This window comes from Eschscholzia californica, unplaced genomic scaffold (assembly GCF_041429995.1).
Source record: "Eschscholzia californica isolate CP2 unplaced genomic scaffold, dmEscCali1.0.p SCAF_4, whole genome shotgun sequence".
NCBI lineage: Eukaryota > Viridiplantae > Streptophyta > Magnoliopsida > Ranunculales > Papaveraceae > Eschscholzia > Eschscholzia californica.
In genome coordinates, this window is record NW_028238461.1 from 35,672,735 (window position 1) to 35,684,698 (window position 11,964).

Genomic DNA, 11,964 nt, shown 5'->3' on the forward strand with positions numbered 1-11,964 from the left:
ACTGATGGGAACTTGTAAATATATGGATATGATCCGGTCTAAAACATAGAAAGAATCGGGCTCGGAAGAGAAGTCTGAAAAGGTAAAACCCACTTTTAAGGGGCAACCAGGGATTCCCTTAAGGGGAGATCCCTGGCCGGCCTAACTAAAGGGGTGGGCCGGACAGAGCAATCCCATTCAGGGCTGCTCTGGCTGGCCATACTAATAGGGAACCCTAATTAGGGTTTTTCCCATATTAAAGAGTCTCGGTTAGTTTAAACACTAACTTGTGCTTATCTTTTCTGAAGGGATTTTAGGATTCCTTATTTGAGTAAGACTCTACTAAGGTACTGCCTATATAAAGCCCCATTATGTGTTCAGAAAAGGTGTGGAATTTTCTCAGAAGAAAATCATCTCTCTCACACATCTTAGAGAGAAGAAGATTTTAGAGAAAAAGTTCCCATTCTTTCTATCAAGTCTGGAAGAAGCAGGTCTTCATCTCAACCTTTAAGAAGGTCCTAGCTGACTCAAAAAAAGGGAGTTCGAGTTATACAATTCAGTGTCTCAAGTAGAGGAGCTCCACTTGAAGCTCTTTATCTTCCGAACTGGTTGGAATTTAGTTCGTGGGAAGCGAATCCAGGTATTATTCTTCAGTCTAGTTCATTGATATGTTCATGTATAGATCCTGGACAACCTAGTGTTAATTATAAGATGATTGAGATTCCGCTACCAACACTAGTAACATGATTAGGTTATGTATTAGATACGTGTAATTCCCAACAAAAAGTCCCTCAGAAAAGATAAACACAAGTTAGAGTTTAATCTAACTAGGACTCCAAATAAGGGAAAACCCTAATTAGGGTTTCCCCTCGGTGTGGTCGGCCAGACTAGCCCGTAATGGGCTTAGTCTGCCCGGCCCACACCCCACACATGGCCGGCCAGTGATCTCTCCTTAAGGGATTCCTTTGTTGGCCCCAAAAGTGGGTTTTTGCCCTTTTCGGGCTTCCCTTTCGAGCCCGATTCTTTTCTATTTTTTAAGCACTATCAGACTGGATCATATCCATCTATATGCCAATTCCCATCAGTCTATTCTCCGTGCTCAAGTTACCATTCTTATGTGTAACCCGTTGTAGGATCCGGTCTATGTTAACCGCGGATAACCAGAGTGATCCGACAATTGTAAGCGGCTTCTAGCTAAGCATTACGACTCATAATTGAACCAGATTGATCGATCTTCCAAATAAAGTCATCATTATCCTATGAGCCAAATCGTACGCATTGCCATCTTGGTCGAAGGACATTCCTTCGGAAGAATATACCTTGAGACCTTGAGGATATATATCCGTCACTATAAGGGAAGAGGAAAGCTCCTTAGGTATTTTTTTCTTTATTTAGGCGTTTATTTTTTGAATCACTTTCGCTGAGGATACAAATGCAGATTCGTATATTAGCTATTAAGTAAAGTTTTGTATCTTTTTTTTTTTATATGGACTACGATAGTCATTACAAGGCATTGATACATCATCAAGATGTAATAAATAGATAACCGCCTAATTAAACCCTTAAAGGCTAACCGAAAAGGCCTAAATCCCAACTAACTTACTTTATTTAAACCCACATTCAATAAATCCCAGATTCCTATTTCGATGGGGTTGAAGTTGTGACCTTCATGTTGAGGAGTGAGTCCATCCACTTTAAACAAAATTTAATCAAGCATAATGTAAAAATTTTCTATGACTCCAAAACTTTGGCAAGCTCCGCTCTCGTGGGCATTAAACAAAATATAACGTGCTAAATCCTGCTAGCCAGGCGGTGTGGTAAGCCTGCTGGTCAGACACATAAAGTTTTTAAGGCTTGCATCGAAGGCCATCAAATAAAATAAGCCCTGGTAGCCTAAACGATAACCAAACGCCCAAAATTTAATATGGTAAGCCCTGTTGCCCAAGCACACATAAATATAGTAAGCCCTGTGATGGGACCCAAAAGGGTGACCACCAGCAAGTGTGCGAACCCGAAGCTTCTTTAGTTTCGGTTACAAAAATTAATGTTCTCTAATTTAGGATCAAAACCAAATGAAGTACTTAAAACAAAACAATAAAATAACAAGAAACTCAAAAAGAGTCTATATTACTCTCTCACCAAATAAAAGAAGTACTAAAATAACTAAAAAAATTGGTCTTCTTTGATATACCCCTCCTTGCTGTGCCTTATATTTAGTTCCTTCATGCATTACGCACAAAAAGAAAAGCAACTCGTAGTAATCCAAAAGAGAAAAAAACTACTAATTAAAAATAGGAAAAACCATAAATCTACCTAATTTAATAGTTAAAACAAATTTAAACTTGTCCAAGGCAGTGGCGTGAAATACCTTATGGACCCAAAAGGGTGACCACCCGCAAGTATACGGGTGTCAAGTTACAATACTTGGTAAGTCCGAGGTCGATCCACGTAGACAAGTTAAATCTATTTTAAATCTAAAAATTAGCACGGTTCTTAAAGTTGATTTTGATAATGAAAAATAATAAAGTAGGAAATAAAGAAGAAATCAAGATGAGAAAAAGTCTAGGATTTTAGACACGAGTAATTAACTAACCAAATCGCTTTTGTTATAACTCGGAATTTAATATATTGAACTATTTAAAATACGGAAGAAATTTTCAAAAAATGATTTCATAATCATGAAAGTCTAATCATCTTCTCTATAAAGACCATGATCTCTTAACTTTTATTCATAAACTAAGAAGCATAATCCATCAAACAATTTAACATAAACATGAAATATCAAACCATGAAGTATAAATGATGAAAATCAAATCAAATCCATATAAAGAGACAATTAATAAGCATTTAAGCACAATCAAGAGATCTAAAACATGTCTCAAAAAGATCAAATATGGGTTTCATCATCTACTCTATATAGTTAGATTAGTTATACATAGAATCTTGAGAAATATCCATTGGGATTACAAATAAATGGAAATACAAGAGAAGAAATGGAAGAGAAATCCAAATCCATAACTAAATACACCTTTATGTTGATGTCCAAGATTGCCCCAAATTATATCCCAAATTCCTAGTAATAGCCTCTGTAGTTGCTTGAGAAACTATTAGAGAAATGAATTGTAGAGAAGAAACGAGAGAGAAAAGAATTAGATAGAACTTGGTGACAAAATAGGGGAGAAAGTGAGATAAGATTGAATGTTGGAGAGATAAGAAATTATGGAGAGAAAAAAAGAATAAATTATATTTACAAGAATTGGTAGAAGAAATTAGATGAGAGAAGATTAGAGAAACAAATGAGGCATTTCTTAAAAATAGAGGAAGAAAGAAGAAAGGGATAAGCGTGAGAGGGATTTGAGGTCTGAAATTAGTGAGAGAGAGAGAAATATGGCCTTTTAATGCACGAAAGCCTAGAAGAAAAGTCGGTTGGGTTTGGAAATTAGGGCTAGGGTGCTTCGGGTGGTTGACATTTAGTTGCCTCAACATCCTTGGCCGTCAGACTAAAAGACCATGCGGATCTGGATGGACACGGGTAATTGGGGTAACGAAAGTAATGAGTGCTGATGTGACACGAAAATGTCACATTTGGAGAGCCTAACTTAGACTAATTAGTCATTTTCGAGTGTTATCAATAATATTTTATGTGTTTTTCTTGTTTAGGTACCATATTTGGAGCTAAACATGGAATTCGGAATAAAGGGGGCGAATTATCACTATCATTTCATGTGCCCAAAATGAGAGAAAAAGCCTTCAAGCAAATCATATGAGAAGAGGAGTCAAAGACGAGCCCAACGGTGAAAACGGAAGTCAATTCCGAGTTCGGACGGGGAAGTTGTGAAAGAAAGAAGTCGAGGTTCGGTCTTAAAACAAGGATTCTATGAAGGCACCCTCCTTTGGTTATAATTCTAGAAGGCACTCTCTTGATTTCCAAGTGAAGTCTAAAACCCAAGCCCAAAGAAGATGAAAGAAGGAAGAGATTTTGGAGGCACCCAATGGACTCAAGTTTGAGTCAAAGTCAAGGTTGACTATGTCTAGGGTTTGAGTCAAATACACTATTCATCTTCTTCCTTCTTCATTCATCATTCAACAACCAAGAGAAGAGAGAGAGAGAAAAGGAGGCTAGGGTTTGGTTCTTCATCACTAAGGTTTGAGAGAGAGAAAAAGAGAGGAAGGAGAAGGAGGAGTGCCGGCCAAGCAAGGCCGGCCAAGCTCAAGGCCGGCCAAGCTTGGCCGGCAGCAGCTCGGGCTGCTCGGGAAGCAGCTCCGGGACGCGCAACAGCAACTCCTTCACGAATCAGCAACAGCCTGGCAGCAGCTTCACGCCGGCAGCAAGATCGGACGTGCGTGGGTTCTAGCTCGGGACGCAACCAAGGACGGCAGCTGCAGCTCGGATTCACGGGACAGCCGGACAGCAGCACGGGAGGCCGAGTAACCTGCTCGGGATGCTTCCAAGATGGCACGGGACAGCATCTATGGGCCGGATCTAAGCTTCCTTTGGCCGGAAATCTTGATTTTGGCCGGAAACCCAACTTTCTTTGATCGGATTTTCGTGGTGTTCCGGCAACTTTCTTGATTCAAAACCTTAGGGCTTTTACTCCCCATGTCTTGATCTATCTTCCCATGTAGTTTGATTTGATTTTGGGTGAAAAATCTTTAGAGGGAGAAAGCTTGGTTAAGCTTTAATGGTGGATGTTCTTAAGATGGAGAAGATGATGATGGGTGCTATGGGGAAATCTGATTTTTACTCAGGGACACCCAAAGTTCACTATCAAAGGGAAATCCAGAAAATTGCTACGGGGAGATCGACTATACTTAGAGACTCATTTTTCTCGACGAACCTAGCCTCGAGCCACATCGAAAAAGGGGGATTTCTCATCATCTTCTTTTCATTTATTACTTATTCACCATGTTAGCTAAATCAAGTGTGTCGATTATATGAGATGAAATGTGATGAATTTATGATTATGTTTAATATGATTTGATGTTTTGATTATGAATTGATGTTCATTTGATTCGATTATCGTTTTGATCGTATTTTCATGTGTCTTGTCAAGCACTTCACATAGTTAATAGACGAAACGAGGTATTCGATATCGATAGTAGTCTAAGTCATAATTTCATGTGTCTTGTCATGCACTTCACATAGTTAGGCGACTAGGCGACACTTTCATTGACTCGGGATTAACCGAATTAGGCGTTTGTTTGACTAAGTATGATCTCCGGATATACGTAGTACTTAGAAACATCTACTTTAGGAGTCGAACATCGATTATACTTCGACACATTAGATTGAATCATACGTAGTCGTAGGTTTATTATTATGGATTCCCGGACTTCGACACCTCTCTCGCCTATTTGTTGCCCGAATCGAGTCTTACCGTCTCCCGACTCTTGTTCCTCCGACTCTTCTCTCGAATCTCTTTTGCCCATTTACATTTATTGTTTAGTTAGTTTTACTCGCTTTATTCTTTTTGTTACTCTTTCAATCAAAACCCCTTATTCATCTTTGTTTCCTTTCCGTCTTAGTCTAAGTTAGCTAGTGATACCTAGACCGACGAACGAGACTCCTTCGTTATTCAAATTACCTTCCTATCCTTGGATCGATCCCGGCTTTGCCGGATTACTACTTGATACCTCCGCTTGGTTGTGCAACCTTTTCGGGTGCATCAAGTTTTTGGCGCCGCTGCCGGGGATAGGTTTAGTAGTTAGGATAGCGTTTGTTGTTTTGTTCATTAGTCTTGTGTTAGTTGCTTTCTTAGACGTTTTCTCTTTATTTATTTTTGTAGTTTTTTATCTTCTTTTTAGGTACCGTTTTCGAGAAAAGAGCCAAAAGCGACATAAAGGCGAGGGAAAAGGAAGGAATCGAGAAGCCAAGGAAAAGGCGAACGAAAGGAGAGGAGCACTCGATAGTATCACATTCTATCTCTTCCTTTTTACTTGTGTGTGATTGTTAGTCTATAAGTGTTTGTCCCATTTTGCGATTGTGTGTTAGTATCCTTGAACATTGTGAGATCATGGCAAGTTGGTCATTTGATGAGAATGACCTTATGCGAACCCTTTCCAACACTAGTCGACCATCTACAAGTCATCAGGACTACACAAATTTACATAGGAATGTTCCGACTAGTGATAGGAGTAGGCGAGTTGAGCCTGACCGACCTAAGATAACCATGGGTGAATATCGACGGATGTATGGAATCGGTCAGACTCGTCATGAATATGGTTTTAGGGATTATGGGCATGAGGGTAATCAACCCCGTAAGAGTCTTCGAGACTATCGACAAGAATTTGGGATGACAACACCTTCATGTATGAATTTGTCATTTGATGATAACCGTAGTTCTATTAGTATTGATCGACCACGTCGAAGTCTTCGTGACTATCGACAAGCATATATGAACGGTTCACTTAGTGATGACAATTCCCGACTCGATGATTCCACTCAAAGAGTCGAGTCTATGTATATACATGAAGGTAGTGAAGAAAGGACCTTGGAGACCATTAACCCGGTTTGTGCTATTTGTGCGAGCTTAGACCATTTAACCGAGTATTGTCCCATGATCCGTGTTCCGCGAGAGTCTTCGTCTAGTTATACTCATGTGCCTTATTACGAGGAGATGTCTGAAGACACTCTCCAAGCAATTTTAGAGTACCAAACTAGATTTAATCGAGATATAACAGAGATCACGGAACGGCTTCTCAAAATTGTTGATAGACTTGAGTCAGAGCCTATCGTCGACGAGGAAGGGGTTTGCGCACCCCAAACTCAAGAGGAGACTATGAATGATGGTGAGGGTAATACACCTAACTCTAGTCTTAAGTTAAATGTCGAAGAAGCTCCTGATAGACCCTTAGAGCATGAATTGACCGATGACCCTTGTTGCTCACTCCCCGGACCATCGTCATCTCACCATGATCAGACCTCATTAGGTTTTAATGTTCAGGATGATAGCTCCAGGAACAACTTTGGGGATGACACTATTTTGAGCTTTCCGATTTTTAACACTTGTGAGGAGGCAGTCTTAGATGCCATGTTAGAAAAGAATGGTGTTGTAACAAACTTTGAGGCTCCAGATGCCTTTAAGGATGTCGATAACATATTAGTTGAAGAGAAAATGGATAGTTTGTCAGACCATTTACCTAAGGAAACCACAGACCTAGACTTGGTCCCTGAGCCGATTGCCTTACCTTTAGAGTCTGGTTCGACCTTCCACATGATCTTAGACTCGGTTGTTGACCCCTTTTGGGACGCTTCGGACGTCTTTCCTAGTATGTCTAGGGACTTAGTGGATGTTCTAACCACTAAGCTTGAGTTTGACTTTTTGCCTTCGACTGACCTTCCCTCACTTCGCCTATATGTCGATCCTTTTGACGACTTCTTAGTCGTCGCCCCTAGCATTCATGCTAACTTAGTGGACCGTGCATCCACTAAGTTTGGGGATGGCCTCTTTTCGGTTTTCGTCTCACGCGCACTTATTTGGTTTAATATTTCTGTGAGACGATTACCATTTGTATATAGCTTTCTTTGGGTTGACCCCCAAATCTTCCGTCTTTTGCTATATGATCGTTAGCCGATTAAGGTGGCATTTGATGTTTGTGGGTAGCATCTCTGGAAACCCTCCGCGAGACATAACTCGTGCTCTTGTGTGAAAACAAGAGAATCAAAGGCTAATTGCATAGCTCGATGCAATCGTCTATACCCGCGTTAGTGGTAGACTTTATATGGTCATGTCTTCTTTTGTGCTTCATTCTCATTATATTTTTGGATATTTTAGGAGCATTTCTTATATGTTTTACTTCTAAGGCATAGTTTGTTCCAAGTTTGGGGATGGCGCGAGCTTGGCATCAACTTGGAACCTCTTTATACATAAGCCTTGGTAGTATCCATTTTTTTTATCTCCTTCGGTTATGGTAATATCTCTCCACTCTTCTCTTTAAATTGATGTGTCTCTTTATCTTTTGGTGAGTGTATGCTTAGAACATTGAGGACAATGTTAGTTTTAAGTTTGGGGATGCGGGATATGACCATAACCAATGCATGACCATGGGTTTCAAAGACAAAAGGGTTCAAATTAGCCAAATTTTGAAAATTTTTGAACATTTTGAGTAGATTTGCATGTGATTATAGTGATAGTTTTAAGAATGTTGATGGATATGTGTCGAGTTGATGAGTTTTGTGATTGCTAATGGTCTTTGCATGAAAGTCGAGTCCTTGAGTGTTTGTGTTATGCTATGGGAGTAACATCTTAGTGAAGAAGAAACATCTCTAAGAAACCTAGAGTAGTCATTAGTGGAGACTTAACCCATGTGAGAGCTCAAAGCCTAAATTATCCTTCGAGGGTACTCTTCCGCGCTAACTCCGAGTAGAATGAAGAGCTACTCAACCTCGTAACTTATAAAAGAGCTCATTTGATCTCGTGTGCTCAAATTCCTTAGCCACTAGGAGTGACATTAGGATAGCGAACTAACCTTGCCCTTGTAGTTCATGAAACCCGATAAGAATGCCAACTAGAGGGAGGCGGATACTCCATCACCATCCATCATCTTATATCCCGAGAATGAAGACATGAGAAGAAAGAATGAAGAATGTCAAGAGCAAGTATGAAATGAAAAGTTGATTGCAAGAATAGAGTTATGTGTGTTGCATTTTGTTTTGGTTGATTGTATTTGTGTTATGAAAAAGAAAAAAAAAAAAAAAAGAATGAAAAAAAAAAGTGAAAAAGTGAAAAAAAAGAAGAAAGAGAAATGAAATAAAGTGGTTTATGTGTATGTTTGAGCATGTTAGCTCTTTTGTGTGAGTGATGTGATTGTATATATGTGTGTTTGTGTTTGTGTTTATGTTCATGAATAAGTATTCGAAGCAAGAAACGAATGTGGAAGTGCTCAAGAGGTTCTATCATGAAGAGTTCGACATTCTCGAGAATCCTCCATCGTCATCCATCTCTAGTATCCGTTAAACTTTAGAAGGCATCTTTAGAGGGTAGAATGGGTGAGAAGGGCGAGTGAGCTTCCCCACTCTATATAGTGGCTAATTCCTTTTCGAAGATCATTCGTTCCAAAATGTTGTCCTCACCCCTTTTTATGTGTTGAGTCCATGTTAGTGATCACACTCACACATACGAGCGAACCATTCTTGAGTGATTTCATATTTGGAGTGTATGTCCGTGAGGCCGAAGTCGAGGCGAAATGTACTATACTAGGAATCAAGGCGTTGTGACTTCGGAACATAGATGTTACTCATTATGGTATGACACTAGCACTTTAGGGTAAGATCATTAGTGAAGGGGCCTTTAGCTTTTACAAGAACTTATTTACTTGATTCATTATGTGTTGACATGCTTAAACCCTTTACTATGTGAACTATGCTTATCTATGATTTGGATGTTGGACCCTTGTGTCTCATGAGACTCGATGTTTGTGGGTATCATCTATGGAAACCCTCACGAGACAACACTCGTCCACTAGGGGTAACCTAGGGGTTTAACGGCTTGTTGCATATGCTAAATGCAACCGGGATTCCTCCGAAAGTGAGTTAGGCTTTCATTTTATTCTGTTTGCTCGAGGACTAGCAAAGTTCAAGTTTGGGGATGTTGATGTGACACGAAAATGTCACATTTGGAGAGCCTAACTTAGACTAATTAGTCATTTTCGAGTGTTATCAATAATATTTTATGTGTTTTTCTTGTTTAGGTACCATATTTGGAGCTAAACATGGAATTCGGAATAAAGGGGGCGAATTATCACTATCATTTCATGTGCCCAAAATGAGAGAAAAAGCCTTCAAGCAAATCATATGAGAAGAGGAGTCAAAGACGAGCCCAACGGTGAAAACGGAAGTCAATTCCGAGTTCGGACGGGGAAGTTGTGAAAGAAAGAAGTCGAGGTTCGGTCTTAAAACAAGGATTCTATGAAGGCACCCTCCTTTGGTTATAATTCTAGAAGGCACTCTCTTGATTTCCAAGTGAAGTCTAAAACCCAAGCCCAAAGAAGATGAAAAAAGGAAGAGATTTTGGAGGCACCCAATGGACTCAAGTTTGAGTCAAAGTCAAGGTTGACTATGTCTAGGGTTTGAGTCAAATACACTATTCATCTTCTTCCTTCTTCATTCATCATTCAACAACCAAGAGAAGAGAGAGAGAGAAAAGGAGGCTAGGGTTTGGTTCTTCATCACTAAGGTTTGAGAGAGAGAAAAAGAGAGGAAGGAGAAGGAGGAGTGCCGGCCAAGCAAGGCCGGCCAAGCTCAAGGCCGGCCAAGCTTGGCCGGCAGCAGCTCGGGCTGCATGGAGCAGCTCGGGCTGCTCGGGAAGCAGCTCCGGGACGCGCAACAGCAACTCCTTCACGAATCAGCAACAGCCTGGCAGCAGCTTCACGCCGGCAGCAACATCGGACGTGCGTGGGTTCTAGCTCGGGACGCAACCAAGGACGGCAGCTGCAGCTCGGATTCACGGGACAGCCGGACAGCATCACGGGAGGCCGAGTAACCTGCTCGGGATGCTTCCAAGATGGCACGGGACAGCATCTATGGGCCGGATCTAAGCTTCCTTTGGCCGGAAATCTTGATTTTGGCCGGAAACCCAACTTTCTTTGATCGGATTTTCGTGGTGTTCCGGCAACTTTCTTGATTCAAAACCTTAGGGCTTTTACTCCCCATGTCTTGATCTATCTTCCCATGTAGTTTGATTTGATTTTGGGTGAAAAATCTTTAGAGGGAGAAAGCTTGGTTAAGCTTTAATGGTGGATGTTCTTAAGATGGAGAAGATGATGATGGGTGCTATGGGGAAATCTGATTTTTACTCAGGGACACCCAAAGTTCACTATCAAAGGGAAATCCAGAAAATTGCTACGGGGAGATCGACTATACTTAGAGACTCATTTTTCTCGACGAACCTAGCCTCGAGCCACATCGAAAAAGGGGGATTTCTCATCATCTTCTTTTCATTTATTACTTATTCACCATGTTAGCTAAATCAAGTGTGTCGATTATATGAGATGAAATGTGATGAATTTGTGATTATGTTTAATATGATTTGATGTTTTGATTATGAATTGATGTTCATTTGATTCGATTATCGTTTTGATCGTATTTTCATGTGTCTTGTCAAGCACTTCACATAGTTAATAGACGAAACGAGGTATTCGATATCGATAGTAGTCTAAGTCATAATTTCATGTGTCTTGTCATGCACTTCACATAGTTAGGCGACTAGGCGACACTTTCATTGACTCGGGATTAACCGAATTAGGCGTTTGTTTGACTAAGTATGATCTCCGGATATACGTAGTACTTAGAAACATCTACTTTAGGAGTCGAACATCGATTATACTTCGACACATTAGATTGAATCATACGTAGTCGTAGGTTTATTATTATGGATTCCCGGACTTCGACACCTCTCTCGCCTATTTGTTGCCCGAATCGAGTCTTACCGTCTCCCGACTCTTGTTCCTCCGACTCTTCTCTCGAATCTCTTTTGCCCATTTACATTTATTGTTTAGTTAGTTTTACTCGCTTTATTCTTTTTGTTACTCTTTCAATCAAAACCCCTTATTCATCTTTGTTTCCTTTCCGTCTTAGTCTAAGTTAGCTAGTGATACCTAGACCGACGAACGAGACTCCTTCGTTATTCAAATTACCTTCCTATCCTTGGATCGATCCCGGCTTTGCCGGATTACTACTTGATACCTCCGCTTGGTTGTGCAACCTTTTCGGCTTTGCCGGATTACTACTTGATACCTCCGCTTCGTTATTCAAAAACTTGATGCACCCGAAAAGGTTGCACAACCAAGCGGAGGTATCAAGTAGTAATCCGGCAAAGCCGGGATCGATCCAAGGATAGGAAGGTAATTTGAATAACGAAGGAGTCTCGTTCGTCGGTCTAGGTATCACTAGCTAACTTAGACTAAGACGGAAAGGAAACAAAGATGAATAAGGGGTTTTGATTGAAAGAGTAACAAAAAGAATAAAGCGAGTAAAACTAACTAAAC

At 40.4% G+C, this 11,964-nt stretch overlaps 1 protein-coding gene across 1 annotated transcript; it reads left to right on the forward strand.

Annotated features, from left to right (window-relative positions):
• The first annotated feature begins 4,121 nt into the window (after window positions 1–4,121).
• LOC147544341 (uncharacterized) lies at window positions 4,122–11,021 on the forward strand. The gene is made up of 2 exons (XM_086634958.1): window positions 4,122–4,251; window positions 4,392–11,021. The coding sequence occupies exon 2, from the start codon at window positions 5,994–5,996 to the stop codon at window positions 7,548–7,550; it is 1,557 nt and encodes a 518-aa protein (XP_086491084.1). The 5' UTR covers window positions 4,122–4,251; window positions 4,392–5,993; the 3' UTR covers window positions 7,551–11,021.
• Window positions 11,022–11,964: the final 943 nt, after the last annotated feature.

Excerpts from the sequence above, each read along its gene's own strand:
- LOC147544341 (XM_086634958.1), top strand. The coding sequence starts at position 5,994 with ATGGCAAGTTGGTCATTTGATGAGAATGACCTTATGCGAACCCTTTCC.